Source organism: Castor canadensis, chromosome 19, assembly GCF_047511655.1.
Source record: "Castor canadensis chromosome 19, mCasCan1.hap1v2, whole genome shotgun sequence".
Taxonomy (NCBI): domain Eukaryota; kingdom Metazoa; phylum Chordata; class Mammalia; order Rodentia; family Castoridae; genus Castor; species Castor canadensis.
In genome coordinates this window covers 6,378,848-6,395,761 of record NC_133404.1, presented here as the reverse complement: position 1 = coordinate 6,395,761, position 16,914 = coordinate 6,378,848, and the positions used below count along the sequence as shown (strand labels likewise).

Sequence of the window (16,914 nt, the reverse complement as noted above, 5' to 3'; positions counted from 1 at the left end):
CCATAAGACTAGATGAAATCACTGAAGAAATGAGCACTATACAGACAAAAGAAAGACTTAAAACCCTGAGCTCTGGGAGACTCCAGCATTCAGAAGTCAGGCAGAAGAGGAGGAGTCAGCCAGGACCTAAAGTAAGTAGCTAAAGGGGAAGCAGAAAAAGCAGAGGCATACAGGGGTCTGGAAACTAAGTGTCAAGTGTGGGGCTGGGGTGTGGCTCAATCAGTAGAGGGCCTGCCCAGCACATATGAAGTCTTGAGTTCAAACCCCCATCCTGCAAAAAAAAAAACAAAAAAACAGAGTATGTCAGGGGAGAGGGAAGAGACTAGCCTGTCAGATGTCAGCTGCTTCTGGTAGATTAGCTAAAATGAGGGCTGGAAAATGACACTGGATTTAGTATGAAGGTCATTGGTGGTCTAGACAAGAGTTAGAAGCTCCCATCTGCATTTAAATGGTTTAAGGGTAGATGGGAGGAGAGAGATAATCAGTTCTTTCCAGGACCTTCGCTGTAAAAGAAGAGGGCAAGGGGTGAGGACCTTAACTGAATGTGGGATGGGAGAGTGTTTTGTTTTGTTTCACTTTGCTTTGTTTTAAGATAAGAGTAAATGTCACATGCTTTCCTAGAGAAAGAAAAGAACTGGGATGCCAGAGAGGGCATAATTGCCAAGACCTTGTCCTTGAAGAGGCAAGAGGGTGAGGTAGAGGGCATAAGCGGAAGAGGTGTTGGCTTTGGCTAGGAGCGGGGACACTCAGCTCATGACAACAAAGACCTCAGATGCCTGTGACTTTTCCCTTTGGATTCCTGTCCGCTTCACTAGGAATTTATGGGACTGGTTCTCTTTCACAAACCTGGTTCTCATTTTACTAAAAGAAGAATGTACAAAAGTTAGTAATTAAAAATTGATGGCACCGTTGAAGTGAGAATGACAGTGAAAGAACAAGTTGCCTGAGACATCCAGAATGATTGACGTGTTTGGAAAATAAGATTGCGGAGATCACACTGGGCCTCTGGTGGTGCCTCATTTCACTGCACATGATTGGCGTTTATTTCACAGCTATTTTTACATAGGCTTTTTTTTTTTTAAGGACCTCAAAACCAGGAACCTCCTGCTTAAAATCATCTAGTATGCTTCCTAGAAAGGGTCAGAAAAGTATCATTTCTTTCATTTTCAGTGCAGCCTGTATTTGTTTTTGCTCATTTCTCTGTAATCTGGAATTTTTCCCACACTTCCACTAAAACTATACTCCCTAAAGTTGCCAGCACCCTTTAGGTCTTCAGTTTTAGCAGAATCTTTAGTCTGTCTTACTTGACGTTAAGTCTCGTCCCCTGCAGTGCTGCCTGCCCTCACCTCACGGTGCCCCTCGCACCTCCTCCCCACCTTTCCTGACACTTGCTCCTAAAATGATTTTGTTCCACCCACAGTCAATCCCCTTTGACTCCTACCTTTCCCTTACTATTTATATTCAATCTCTCATTAGGTTCTCTCCGTCCTGCCCCTGCATGTCTCCTTAGCCTTCTCTCCTTGCACTCTGCCCTGCCTGTTTTCTCTCGTACTGAGGCTATTGCCTACCCTCCTGTTAGGCCTCCCTTTTTTCTGTTAGACCCTCTTCTTTCTGCCTGCAATGATGTCTTCATCTTTTAGGACCTCCTTGTAGAATCTTTCTTTACATTCTTTCCATACACATACACTGCATCACACCCTCCACCATGCTACCACAACCCTTTTTGCACGCCTCTATTTCAGTACTTACATTTTAATTGCCTATAATACTGTGGAGTGGCACTTTCATAATAATAACTGAATATTATCTCTGTTGTCTATCTTCCAGCTCCTCTTGCCTTTCTCCTCATCCTTCTCAAAAAAATAACTCTCTAGTGCATCTCTTGCATTCCTTTATCCACGTGTGGTAGAGGAAATCAGTCTAAGATTCTCCCATCATCTTTGTCCACTTACTAGAAGGATGGGATCTAGTTTGATAACTCATCTGAAATAGTGGGAGCAGAAACATGTATCTACCAGATTTGTTAACTTTTATACTGGGGCTGTGGTTGCAGTACAGGGTAGAGCACTTGCCTAGCATGTGTGAGGCTCTGAGTTTGATCCCTAGAATCACAAAAAGAAAATTATACTTACTAGCTGGACACCAGTGGCTCACGCCTATAATCCTAGCTACTTGGGAGGCTTAGGTCGGGAGGATTGTGGTTCCAGGCCAGCCTGAGCAAATAGTTCTCAGGACCCCATCTTTAAAATAACCAGAGCAGACCTAAGGGTGTGACTGAAATGGTAGAGAACCTGCTTTGCAAGCGTGAAGCCCTAAATTCAAACTGATCCCACCAACAAAAAAAAGGAAAAGTTACTTTCCAAACTTGATAATATTTTTCTTAGTAACAGCCTATATTATGTGCCATGAGAGTTATTTCTTATGCCCTTTAAGAACTTTCTCTCTGGTGATGGGGTAGACTGCCTCTACAATTCCCATTGCCGTCCATCTTGTCTGTTAATGGTGCTTCCCCATGAAAGGTAGCAGCATCAGTCAGCTGTTGTATGCTCAGAACTAAAACACAAAGTTTATGTTGGAAGAAGTCATTTTCCTTTTTTTTTTCTCAAAAAGATTGTATTTGTCTACTCTGTAACTTCTATGGAAACATTGTTTATATTTATGGAGAGCATAATTGGCGAACTAGTTCCTGTCAGTGAAACTGACATTTTGTCTTGCACCTTGGTAAATAAGAAGCTTTTGGTGCCTTTCATATGAACTTCTGCGCTTCCGCCTATTACTCAGATTAACCCACCCAGAAGTCCCATATGGCAGTGGAGCAGCATCGTCCACCACCAATGCAGAATTTGTGGAGGATCTCTCCCAGGGCCAGTTGCTTCCAAACGAGTCCTCAAATGCTGCAGAAGGCAGTGAGCAGAGGCAGGAAGATGAGGTAAGCTGAAAGTCTCCTGGCACTGTCCTGAAGCTTCCAGAGACAACGTCATCAAAGGAGATGTTGATGGAGGTGCTCGTCATCTGGCTTCTTTACTCGTGCCCAGTCTTCTGTGTCATATTTCTTGTTTTACATAGAACCATATTAATGGCTTTATTGACATAGAAGTAGACTCTTTATCCCCTGGCCTAAGAAATTATACCTACCCCCTAGTAAATGCTCAGCAAATGCTTGTTCATGAGTGAATGTTTTAATTAAGCAGTTAGTAATTGTTTAGGGCCACATACTGCTCTCGATGTCCTGTAGCATGGAGCCACAGGTGCCCAGAAGATCGATACCACTCACCACTCCCTCACCCTCCCACCCTCCCGCAGGTGCCACCTTTTTCTGAATCACACAAAGGTTCAGTATGGGCTCAAACAGTTAATTTTAATTTTGTCATATAATACTGTTATGCTTCCATCTTTGTGCTGTAGCTAGAAACTTAAAATACCTTTTAATTCATATTTCTATAAGATATTTAATATGAAATTTAAAAACTTTAAGACAGGTCTCTATATACAGCCCAGGCTGGCCTTGAACTTGTGATTCTCCTGCTTTAGCCTCTTGAGTGCTGGGATTGCAGGTGTGTGCCACCACATCTGGCAAAAACACTTTTTTATTTTTTTGGCCAGAAGATCATCACCATTGACTTTTGTCAAAGAGCTAATCTTTTTCATCTGTCCTGTTGGCATTCTTAAGGATTATAATGAATATTTAGAACTTCTTAAAATCCTAGTAGCTGTATTTATTTGTTGGTTTGTTTGTGTTTTATGTGGGGTGCTGGGGACTGAGAACAGGGCCTCCAGCATGCGGAGCACACACTTTACCACTGAGCAGCACCCCATCCCCTCGGTGACTTTAATGTTGCCGGGCTTATGTTACAAGAAGGAAAACCTAACATAAAGTACACTGTTTACTGGCGGGGTGGCTCAGCGGTGGAGCACCTACCTAGCAAGCATGAAGCTTCAGTACAGCCAATAAAAAAAAATTCCTAAAATACACCATTTGCCAAATGGCATATCATCACACCAGTAAATATATATTTGGAGGAGTACAGTATTACAGTTAATACTTAGATGTCTTTAATCCCTTTTTGCTTATCTTTGTCTTCTCTGAAATAAGAATTCTTGATCCATAAAACATCATAATTGATAGGCTTATGTGTTTGTTCAATTATGAAACAAAAATATGATGTATCTTAGGACTCATTTAAAAGGCCAAGAAAAAAAGGTCGTGGTTAAACATCAGTGGCACTGGTGTCTTTTTTTTTTTTTTTTTTTTTACCATTTTTAGAGTTGATTTAATCTTTGATTTAAGATTTAACTAATAATTCAATATATAAAGACTTCTGACTTTATCAAATATACATCTTAGGGAACAAATCATCAAGCCAAAGAACTAATCTTCATTTTGAATATGTTCACTGAAATTTTTCTGAGGCCTAAATATTAATGTAAAACTCTGTATGATATTTGCTATGGAAAATAAGCTGGTCTTTGAGTGGTACCAATAAGAAACCTTCATGAATTATCTTTAATCCCTGTACTACAGCTTGTCTCTTTTGCCCAGTGCATGTGCCAACATCTTACTCTGATCTCCTGTGACAGCATCTGCTTCTCTGGCACAGAGCAACGTGCTGCCGCATTTCTCATGTTGAATTTTCCGTCAGGAATCAGGACCTGTTAAGTGCATATGACGGCCAGAGTGTGCGTGATCATGGCACCGCTTTATTCCCATCTTGTGGGATAAGCACCAAAATAGCCCTTTGTTGTCACAGTTTGCAGTGTGATGCCTACAAGGGTCTACAGGTGAACCATCTGGAATCCCATCTTACTCAACATTCCAGTCATTTGTACCTAGGACAGATCTGGAGCACTTTGAATCTCCAGAACCTCATTCATTCTCATTCTCTCTCTCTCTCTCTCTCTCTCACACACACACACACACACACACACACACACACACAAATGCAGCTCTTGACTTGTTTTGATGTTAGTGTTTCTTGTCATTGGGTTATTTGGGGAATTGTTGTTTGGTTTTTGTTTTTTAATTTTCCTGTGTTTTTTAGCAAAGAAGTAAACGAGGAGGTTGGTCCAAAGGGAGAAAGAGGAAGAAACCCCTTCGAGACAGCAATGCACCCAAGTCCCCCCTTACAGGATATGTGCGGTTCATGAACGAACGTCGAGAACAGCTTCGAGCAAAAAGACCTGAGGTCCCATTTCCAGAGATCACAAGGATGTTAGGCAATGAGTGGAGTAAATTGCCTCCTGAGGAGAAACAGGTGCTTCTTACTCCTGCTCCTTTGCTTGTTTTGATGATGTCTCAAAAATAATTTCTGTCAGAAAAGCAAAGAGGAGGGACAGTTGACTTTGGTTTTGTCACAGTGTCTAGGAGACTAGAATAGCATGGTCCCTCTCATTCTTTTCTCTAGCCGAGTGAGTTGTGACCTGTCCACATGCTGCAGGGTATGAGTGGGAGGGACTGTAGGACACCCCCCCACCACCAATCAAAGCAGCTCCACTTTTATTTGATTTGTATATTGAGAGTTCACAGAAGATTATTTTGAAAAGTGGTTCGATACCAAGAAACTAAGAAATCTATCAAGGTAATTTATTCCACTGAATTAAATGAGAAATCATGAATAAAAATGAGGAAAAAAATCATTTATTGAAATTTTGTAGTTTACATAAGAATTTCGTTGAAGAAAAAGATTTTACTGCTTTAATAAAATTTTTTTGGCTAGAGATGTGGCAAATTTAACTTACCATGAAAAATAAAACAAGAACTACTTGCATTCTGTCTCCTCTAAGATAGAAACTAACCCTAGTGCCAAAATTGAAACAAATCCATTTGTTAAGAGAGATTGAAGGGGAATTAAGGACAAGATAGCTGTGAGCTGGGTGAAATACCACTGCAGCAGAGTAATGGTAGTGATTGTGGGATTGACTTTGGGTAAAGGTCCCCTCCTTCCCAGCATCTGAAAGGTCTATATTTCTTTTATGTCTTACACTCTTTTATGACTTACACTCTTTAAAATGGATTCCAGACAGACTTAACACCAAATTGGAAAATATTCTCTTGGGAATTAATTGAGTTCAAACATTTTCAAAGAGAGCAGATTCAGTTGCAATTTGAAGTTCTGTGTTTGTGGTAGCAAGCCAATAGAAAGTTTATATCATCGTTGTTTTGGCTTTACAAAATAGTGGGATGATGGATCAAACATACAAAGATTCCACTTCCTTTTTTTCTTCTTTATTTCAAAATTAATGCATGCTCACATTAACAGAAGTGTATAAACAAAAAAGCAAAAGTAACAGTAGTTATCCCTAGTGATAACCACTGTTGGTTGTGTATAAGGGTTTGCATTGTTTGGTTTTGTTTTATCAGGTTTTTAATTTGAAAATAATTTCAGATGCACAAAAATTTATAAACATAAAAATATTACAAAGAACATCCAAACACCCTTTGTATAGTTTCACCTGTTGTGAACACATCATGCCCCATTTCTCCATTTGCATATGCACTCACTGCACACATGCAATCTCAACACATAACACCACTCAAATCCACAGTTATGTGAGGATAAGTTACATACATCCCGACCCTTCACCCCTGAATAGTTAATATGTCTGCCCTAAGAAGATACATATTCTCTTATATAACTATATATAGTATCAAGTTCAGAGCTTTATATAACAGTACTGTAAGCTACCACCCAGGTATTGAAGCATCCTCATTTATTCCTTTGTAACAATTTTCCTGCAGCACAGATTCCAGTATAAGATCAGATGTTTGTCTTTAGTCTGATCTCTCTAACTCCCTTTGGGCTGAAGTATTTCCATAGCATTGCTTTGTCTTCTGTAACTTGGATAGTTTTTAAGAATATAATTCCACTCCCCAACTCCTACCCATTTTTTAACTTCTAACAGAACATTCCTGATTTTGTGTTTGTCTGTCATTTCCTGTGGTTACATTGGGGTTATTCTTTCTTGGTCAGAATGCTGCATAGATGGTACCCTTCCAAGAGTATCACATATGACATATGTCCTTTTATTCCTCATTAATAATGTGTTTTGTTTACCTGCTGATTTTTTTAATCTTCCCTTACAATTAATAAGCAATCTATGGGGAGACACTTTAAGGACATGCACATAGCCTGTTTCACATTAAAAAAAAAAAAAATCCCCCCTAGAAGCTGGGCAGCAGTGGCTCACACCTATAATCTTACCTACTTGGGAGACTGAGATCGGGAGGATCCTGGTTTGAAGCCAGCCCAGGCATATAGTTCTCAAGACCTCCAAATAACTGGACCAAAATGGACTGAAGGTGAGGCCCAAGCAGTAGAGTACCTGCTTCACAAGCACAAAGCACTATGTTCAAACCCTAATCCCACCAAAACTCAAATTTCTCGTAAGTTTAATATCCATTGGTGATTTTCACCTGGTCTTTATCATTGTGGTCACAAAATGATAATTTTCCAACTCCACACCCTCTACACGTTTACCATGTGGCCCTCTGCTTTCTCTTGTAAATAGGAGCTCTCTTCCTGCCCACTTCTGTATCTTTGTTTATTACCTGTTTGTTATTGGTATGATAATAAATAATTGGTATTACATCTATTATTAATGATATAAATTTCTTTTTTCCCATTACTATACTTAATTTTTTTGGTGCTTAAGTTGTCCCAGATCTGGCTAATTGGGTGTCCTCTGCATCTGGCTCTTTTGTGGGGACAAGGTTTTTAACATAATTTCTAACTGGCTTGTGTTCATGTAGAAGGAATATTTTTATACTTTCTCATACCTAATTTGGTGACTGAAATGGACAAGGCATTAAACAAAATAGTCCTGGTAGATCAGTGGACTTTGTCTAAATAATTAATAGCACAAAACAGTGAAAGAAAGTAGATACACAGTCTCTCAAACAGTCTACTTGCAAGCCCATGAGGTCATTCTTTCTGTGTTCTCTGTGTCTCCCCAGCTGTAGTGCTCCACTCTTCTGGCTCCTAAAAGGCCAATTGATGTATGAGATCATTCCCTCAAAATGGATTGGGGTAGAGAAACAAAGCAATATTCCTTTCCTTCCCCTGGGAAGACTAAGTGTGCCTGTGTGGTGTGCAGGCCTCCTGAGGACACTAGTGGCCATGTGGAGTTCTATCTATAAAGTTAGAGGAATATTTGTAATCCTCTTCTTGAATTTTTTATGAGTGATCTCAATAGAACTTGTCTTCACTAAGCTGAGAAAGGCAATAAATAATCTAGAAAATCACTAATTTCTTTTTATAACTGAGAGATTCTATTCTTAGGACTGTTTTGCTGATTCTTCCCTGACATGTATTCTCTGTGTACTTTTTCATGTTCTAATCATCCTGGGTTTTTTTCAAATAGATAATTGATATTCTGTCTGTCTCAGCTTCTTGGAAATAATTCCACATTTCTTTCCTAGCGCTACCTTGATGAAGCCGACAGAGACAAGGAGCGTTACATGAAGGAACTGGAGCAGTATCAGAAGACTGAGGCATACAAGGTGTTCAGTAGGAAAACACAGGACCGTCAGAAAGGCAAATCTCATAGGCAAGGTATCAGACCCAAAGTCAAGTGTGCTTTGTCATGCATGACAGGCTGTCATAATGCCAGTCGTGAAAGTGACAGATATAAAAGACATGTTTCTGGCAGGCACGGTGGCTCAAGCCTGTAATCCTGGCTACTCAGGAGGCAGAGAACGGGTGGATCATGGTTCTAGGCCAGTCAGGACAAAAAGTTCACCAGACCCCCATCTCTACTGATAGCTGGGTATGGTGCATGCAGCTGTCATCCCAGCTACATGGGGAAGCACAAATAGGAGGATCACAGCCCAGGCTGGCCCAGGCAGAAAGCAAGACACTATCAAGAATAATCAATGCAAAATGGCTGGCGGAATTGCTCAAGTGGTAGAGAAGCAGAAGGCACTGAATTCAACCCTCAGTACCACCAAAAAACAAAATCTCTATTATCCTATACTCACTTGCAAGCATTGTCTTAGAATTTTATAAAAAATCACAAATCGTGATTAGGTTAGGTTTCCCTATCCAGAATCAACAATTCAACTTGTGTACCAAAATCATTCTTAGTTGCCTGCTCTTTTCCTAATTCTCAGTTTGGCCATCTCAAGAAGCCCATCAGCTAAACTAAGTGACTGCCTTGCTCTAACATTTCTGACCTTTCATGTGCCATTTCTTCTCGCCTCCAGTGGTCCATTTTATTCATTCATTTGTGCATTTGTTCATGCATGCATTCAAAAAGATTCATTGAGTACATTCTATTAAATATCAGGCTCTCCTCTAGACCTTAAGAATGAACAGATAGACAATACCTTTGTCTTCATGGGCTTTTTTATTCTCAGTTAAAGTGGTTCATTACACCTTCCAAGTCTTGCTCCAAGTTTCTTTACTGCAAGAAACACTGCCAAAGGAGCAGCACCCACACTGTCATGCCTTGGCCTGACATCTTCTCCATGTTTGGGCATTAGCCTGCTAAGACCATGATGTTGTGCAAACAGCCTTTGGTATGTGTTTCCTGCCTACCTTCCCACCCTCTTCTCTCAAAGGTAAGAACAGTGTCTGCTGTTCTCTTGGGCCTAATTGTGTAGGCAGTAGGTGTGAGGTTCCCTTTAACTTTTGCTGACTGACTGACTAATAACACCATGAGGGAGAGTATCGTATGTTGTGAGGGCTACATAAACCAACAGGTTTTGTAGTTTGGCATAGTTATATACATGGATTTTGTTATTGTTTTCTTTTCAACTTACTGTTTTCTTTATTTTCTCATACTTTTAGATGCAGCCCGACAGGCCGCTCATGATCATGAGGTAATTAGCCTTCTGTCTAGATATCATATGTATTTATAACTTTGCATTTGAAATGCTGCTGCATTTTTTTTTTATGAATGACAGAGTGTATCCTGTCCCGTAATTCAAACTGGGTGAGTTGCTTTGGCTCAGGAGTTCTTAACCTGTGGTGGACGCTTAAATCACGAGTCTGTCTTTGAACTCCAGCTCCCTAACCCTGATCTGTTCCTGTGGTCTAAGAATTTTATTGACTTGAAATGCCAACAATGGTTGGAATTCTGAGTGAGATGTAGAAATGAGAGCCAACTGAAAAAAGGCTACAACTTGTTTTATCATCACCAAATTCTGTACTCTCTCTCAAAAAGGTTTTTAAGGAAATCCCAACATTTGGTTAAAATGAATTACTCAACTCCAGTGTCAAGAGATCTAGCTCAGTTTCTGTACTTCCTTTCCTAGTCCCGTGTCTCACTGGCACATGCTTATGTATTGGCCTCTTCCCTCTTATTTGGTTCAACCCTATCGATAGGATTCAGACCTGTGTTCCTGTGTGTTTATAGGATTTAGGCCTCTGTGTGTTGGCTGTGCTGTATATATATATATATGCTTCAAATACATGTGTAGGTTTTGGTTATTATATGGTTATCAGAAAATAAAATCTAAGGTAAGTCCACACTTTAAAATATCAGCGGTTCCTTGTTGCTTACCAAATCACGTTTTCATTCAGCCATTAGGATCTCCCATAATTAAGTCCAACTTCTCATTCCAAATACCTTGAAAACCTACAGTGCTCACTGTCCTGCAGGTGCCCCGCCCTTTCTCCTCATGCCTGTGCTCCCGTTGTTCCTTTCATGCATTTTCCCTCCCTCATACATTTCTTCACCTCCCTAGCCTCCCGTTTCTCCCTCTCAAAATTCTAGTCACCTTTCAAGCCCTATTTCTGATCCATTTCCGCATTCAGGTTTTTCTTCTCCAGCTACCTTTAACCTTCGAGGCTCCCTGTCCTCTATACACTTAGCAGATCCAGCCTGGTGAAGTTATTCAAGTACTTGTTATTCACATTCCTGGATTATGTAGGCTCTCTTGAGGGCACACCAGTCTAGTTTCCATCATCGTACCCCTATCCTCCTAGCCTGATGCCCTTGTGTGGAGGAGATATCCCATAACACCCAAAGTTGACCTGAAGTAGCAATGGGAATTTGACAAGAAGAAATTTCTATGTACTCTTTTATAGGTATTTGGGTTTTTACTAAGCCAAGGAAATCGTTTCTTCAAATAAATAACTTATCTTGAGGTAATAGTTCTTATATCTAATTTGATATTGGTAACCTTCAAGACATAGAGAAAAAACTGAGGTTCACATGTCAGATAGATTAGATGTATTACCATCCATGAATTATAAAATGAGAAGCAAAGTAAATATTAACACTTTTTCCTCATATAAATGCTATTTAAATGTAGTTATAGTTGATATTTCTATGCTGTAATTAGGATGATAGAAACTTTGTATCTATACTTTGTATTTTAAATGATAGTCAGGTGATGTTGCAAGCTTTCCATATTACCAGACACTTATACAATTAGTACATACTTCTCTTCCTTGTGTACCCTCCACTAATGACAAGAAATATCTGTACTTTTTCCCTACTTGGTTGCACCCATATCCCTAACGATTACAAAGCAGAATCTGGACAGTTATCTGAATCATTGAATCTCATATTTTCTAGTCTTCACCGACTCACTTCATCAGTATGGATTCTCCTGGCCAGACCACATGTGGTGTTTTGTGTTTGGTAATGTTGCTAGTTGCAGTCAGAAAAGATACGATAAATTTAATTGGTTATAGAAATTATTGCTGCTGATGGTGATTTGAGAAATAAGGCTTTTTATTAAAATACATTAACGTGATTTTCTGTAATTTTCATGATCTGTGAAAAGGAATGCGTCTCCATGTGCGTTTCTTATTTCAGGATTACACATTTATTAAGCCAGACAAAAACAGAAAATGTGGGTACATGAAAAGGCAGCTGTAGCTCCTAAAATGTGTACAGAGTAGGTTCTATAAATCTACTTGTTGGTATGCCCACATCAGGATAAGGCTTTCAAAGTCAGATTGTTGACCCAGTGCCCCTTTATCAATTTGTATTTTTTATTGAGTAATGTATTTCCTAAAGTAGGTAATTTCAGAACAACTGCAATATAAGAAAACTGAACTGGTTTAAAAGTTTTTGAATTGTTTTTAAACACTGGTACACAGGGGTTTTATTACACACAACTTCTTAACATAGTAAGAATTCAGAAAAATAAGAAAGCAAGGCCCCATGGCCTGACCCAGGTGTTGTTGGGGACGTTTGAGCAAAGATATGAGTAAGTTAATAACAAAAGCAAACATCTTGCAAAGTACCCGAAGTATCATAGACTCTAAGTACACATTTATCACCTTATCTTATGAGGACTACTGTGAGAAATGTGACAGCACAGTCTTGGGGTTCATCTTACAACACACAGAGGCCAGCTTCTTATGCCATTGAGGGAGGTGACTTGCCTAAGCGAGGAGAGTTTACCCAGAGTCACTTAGCAGATTAAGTTAGAGGCAGAAGTGTGACTAAAACCCACACCTTCTTTATGCATCCCCAACAAGCACTCTTGACAGCATAGTGCCATGCCATACAGAATAAACTAAACAGTGCTGACAGTGCAAGTGCCTGAGATGTCAGCAGTTAAAGACACAAGTTACTCCACTTGTGTATAATGAAAAAACCAACTGTATTCTGAAGGGACTTGGATCCTTAAGTCATTGTTATCTGGGCAGGTACAGAGTGCATCTGAAAGCCCTCTGCACAGCAGTGGTCACCACAGCCTGGCATACAATAGTAGAGTGGTCCCCAAAGTAAAGGGCACTTGAAAGAAGCACACCATGCTCTGAAATTCGGGTCCTAATCCTAGATCACAGCAACATATGTTTCGATCACAAGGGCCCCTGTTTTCTCACCCTCCACTCAGTATATAGAATGACAAACCAAAGAGTATTGTCCTCAGATCAAAAGCCAGCCTGCCAGGCCCAGAAGTCAGCTACTGTTACTCCTAAGAAAGCGTCTACATCTCATGTGAGGACCAAGGTAGAAACAATTTTGTCTCTCCTTTAATTTATGAGAAATAACAAAATGACACTCAGCCTGAACAAATTAGCCCCTTTCAATGAGGAGGTAATCAAAACCTTATGATTTTAATCCCTCGAGCGATACTTGGAGCAGCTTAAGTACATCCGAGCCCTGGGAGGATGCTCTCCACACCAAGTAACGTCCTCGGTAATGGAAGAGCGCTGATGGTTTTTATTAGCACTCTTCCGTTAAGTAGAATTTCTCTGTTGTGTTCAGAGACTGAACAGTTTCGTTTAATTGCTTTAATGTCTCTTATTTTGCACTCTACGAATCTGTACCGAGGGGCAGTGTGTTTAGCGCACCTCCGTGGTGCTAGCCTTTGGTCTTGTGTAATGAGCAGGGTCTGGACTGCTGTGGCAAAGAAGAGAAGGGAATTACTAGTCCAGGATACTCGAAACCTCGGAGGGTTCGGTGCCATGGCAACGGGAGCCAAGCACACCCCTTTCCCTCTGACTAGCAGATGTGGGACTGATGTCATACCTGCTTGTGCAGTTAGGTAGGACATGAAACGGTAGGGTGACTGAAGTCCTCAGTCACTTGTAGCCTTTGGATTGTACCTTTTGTGCGTGTTGGGATTGTTAAATTTTCTGTTTTCCTGAGGCCACTGGGTAACAAAGTTAAAACATAGGATAAGCCAGCAGAGTGGAGACAGCTGTGGGAAATGTGACCACAGTCCCTTCTACCCTCCCAGCTTATCTCATCCACACGTTAGTTCTCATTGAAATAGAGCTTCCATGTTGAAACTTGGGCTATCACTGATAATTTTATTAATTAGTTTTAAATTTTTCTGGGAAACTTTCTTTTTGAGAAAGGAAAAAGGGTAAAAATTAAGTGCTCTGAAATGAAATGTTCCCTAGGTGTAAATACTTAGTTTTCAGATTTCTGTCTTTTTTTTTTTGAGACAGGGTCTCCACTTGACAGCCCAGGCGACCTTGCACTCACACCTCTCCTGCCTCAGCCTCCTGAGTGAGGGGGGTTACAGGTGTGCACCACCAGATTCCCAGTTAAATGACTGTTTTTATCAGCTGCCATTGGCAGGCAGCTCATGCAGCTCAGCCCCTTCCTAAGCAGACGCCCGTGTGAAACAGGAGCATGGCTGTCAGGATTCCCTTGCAGCGGATGCACTTGCTCAGCTTTTCCACCGGGCACCAAATCATTTTTGTGATTAAAGATAAAAACTACTGGTAACAAGTAGAAAAAAATATGTTCTATCGCTAGTTTTCAACATGTTTTTGTAGGAGTGATTTTTAGGTATTTTCTTTACTGATTTTCATGTTATAAAGGTTTGGAATCTTCAGGTCTCACTAGTAATTTCTTCCACACTTACTTCCTGCTGTTCTCTTTACCATCTTATGTTATGCAAGATTTTGAATACTGTGCCAAGACACCTATAATTTATATTCATTATACTTTCAATCTCAAATTCATTGTAGAAATGGAAGCCAAAGCATCTTGAAATAGTGACTTTGTTCTTAAGGATCATTGTTGAATGTACTTTTCAGTGGTTTTGTGAGACTTATCTCAGTGGTTTATTGGTGAATTAATTTTAGGCTCTGTTGTTCTTTTTTCACTCATGTAATCCTTACCTTCTATCATTTGTAGAGCCTGGTTATTTCTGACTTCTTGGGCTTGTTTTTCCTGTATCTTAAGAGTAAGTCTACAAGAGCCTCAAAGATAGACTGTCCCTTCATAAATAAAATGGCTGGCAGCTCTCTGCTTAAAATTCTGTCTGCTCTGTAAATTTAGATTACATAGTCCCACATCAGAGAACATTTTACATGCATAACCAACAGAAATGGCTGAAAAACACCCTTTCTCAATTCCTGCCCCAACCAGTCACAACTGTGTACATGTAAGTTGTTCAAAGCACAGATCTAAGAAATGGCTTCCAGTTTCCTCATTAGAGCAGCGTATGTAAGCTTGTTTTAAGGTTTCTCATCACACAGCAGTTGTTCACCTGAGAGAACTGAATACTTAACCTGCTTGGGCTCTAGGAAAATTCGATTCCAAAGAAAAGTTAAGTGCATCCCTCCCAGGCTCTCCTGTTCTGACTCCTGCTCATCGTGCTGTTTCTCTGGGGAAGACTTGATCATTGTGCCCCCGGCACTGTTATTTAATCTAGCTTCTGTTTAAGAATTCACTTTTGTTCTTGACTCACAGAAAGAAACCGAGGTAAAGGAACGCTCCGTGTTTGACATTCCTATATTTACGGAGGAATTCCTGAACCACAGCAAAGGTGACTACTGCAGTATTTTTTGTGTTCCTCGGGGGTCTTTCACGGGGATTTAGTTCTCAGGAGTTCGTTGCTCAGAGCAATGGCAGTGATAGCCCTCCTTAGGACTAGACTGGAAGAATAACTGCTTCTGTTTCACTCTAGTAAAGAAGGCAGCCACTCAAAGACCGGTGAGAGAAAGCTAGGCCAGGGTCATCAAAGCTGCTTTGGTTTCTGTATTTAAAAAAAAAAGTAAATCACTAATGCAGTTACTTTTAGACAGTAGTCTAGAACCCTCTGTACAAATAAAAGCTTACATGGGAATCCAAAATATAAAGTAGGTAATTGCAAATCTAATCCCACAGTGGCACAGATGGGTACCCATAGCTGTGCTTGGCCAATCTCCCAGGATCCCCCAGTAAAGCACCGCAGGCCTCCCATTGCACAATTTTAAAAAGCAGAATCTAACAAACAAAAAAAATATGCTGGAAATTGCCAGTGTTCGTTGCAGTGTTATGCACAGAACAGTGTTACGTGCAGTTTTAAGAATTAAAACAGCCCTGGGGAGCCAGGCGTTTCATTGCTGAAATTGCTATCTGGAGAGTCCTAATGAGAATCGGGAGGTGAGGTGGGGTGGTAATGAGAGACAGCTAAGCAGAACTTAGAAGAGTCGTGGGGACTCCAGAGACAACTCACGCCTGCGTCCTCAGCTCGCGAGGCCGAACTCCGCCAGCTTCGGAAGTCCAACATGGAGTTTGAGGAGAGGAACGCAGCCCTGCAAAAGCACGTGGAGAGCATGCGCACGGCGGTGGAGAAGCTGGAGGTGGACGTGATCCAGGAGCGGAGCCGCAACACGGTGCTCCAGCAGCACCTGGAGACGCTGCGGCAGGTGTTGACCAGCAGCTTTGCCGGCATGCCCCTGCCCGGTAGGCGGGCGCGGCGGGGCGGGGCTGGTGGGAATCGCGCGAGAGGAAAACCATGAAGTTGGGGGGGGCGGTCTTGATGGGTCGCGTGATGCTGTTGGCACTAGCTAAGATCATAATTTCAGGCGCAACGGTCATTTACATTTTCTAACAGCTCTGTTTTAATATAACCTATTTCCCTTTCTAGTAAACTTAAAATTTGATATTCAGAACAATGGAAACTGAGTTTAAAAATCCTTAAAAAGGCACTTTATCTTATGTATGACTGTTTGCCTTGTATTTCTTTGCACTTTAATGAGAAGAAAGAGAAAACAAACACTAGTGTTGCTTATCCTGTTTTTGATTTCGAGGACTGTCACAGCAGAGTTTCTGACCCTTTGTTACATACAGCAACGCAGGGCTGTTCTGTAGTCACCTGTTTGTTTAGAGTGTGTGGATAACTTCATTTCTCTAGGTCAACAGCCTCTCCTATAATATTGACGTCTGTCTGGAGCAAATCACATCAGAGTCGCACTTTCTTTCACTATGGATTCCCTTCAGTGTTTTATAATTGAACTGAACGGGAAAGATTTTCTTACTCTCTGTTCTTATCTAACTTCAGGAAGTGGAGAGACACCAACAGTGGACACCATCGACTCGTATATGAACAGACTGCACAGTATTATTCTAGCTAATCCCCAAGACAATGAAAACTTCATAGCTACAGTTCGAGAAGTTGTGAACAGGCTTGATCGTTAGGGACTGGTAAGTGCTCCTGGTAGGCTGCTTACATGCCAACCCATCTCAGAAGTCAGATGTCCTCAGAACACCTGTACCGGTAAAACC

The 16,914-nt window shown here is 40.8% G+C and overlaps 1 protein-coding gene across 3 annotated transcripts in view; it reads left to right on the top strand.

The window, feature by feature from the left end:
• The window catches only part of Hmg20a (high mobility group 20A), a 66,506-nt gene that overhangs the window by 44,481 nt on the left and 5,111 nt on the right, over positions 1 to 16,914 (top strand). For all 3 annotated transcript variants that reach the window (XM_020151796.2, XM_020151784.2, XM_020151772.2), the window contains exons 3-9: positions 2,782 to 2,929; positions 5,040 to 5,252; positions 8,417 to 8,549; positions 9,786 to 9,817; positions 15,115 to 15,190; positions 15,877 to 16,092; positions 16,691 to 16,833. In XM_020151796.2, coding sequence (XP_020007385.1) covers positions 2,782 to 2,929; positions 5,040 to 5,252; positions 8,417 to 8,549; positions 9,786 to 9,817; positions 15,115 to 15,190; positions 15,877 to 16,092; positions 16,691 to 16,827 — 955 coding nt within the window. In that variant the 3' untranslated portion in view covers positions 16,828 to 16,833. The remainder of the gene's footprint in view (positions 1 to 2,781; positions 2,930 to 5,039; positions 5,253 to 8,416; positions 8,550 to 9,785; positions 9,818 to 15,114; positions 15,191 to 15,876; positions 16,093 to 16,690; positions 16,834 to 16,914) is intronic.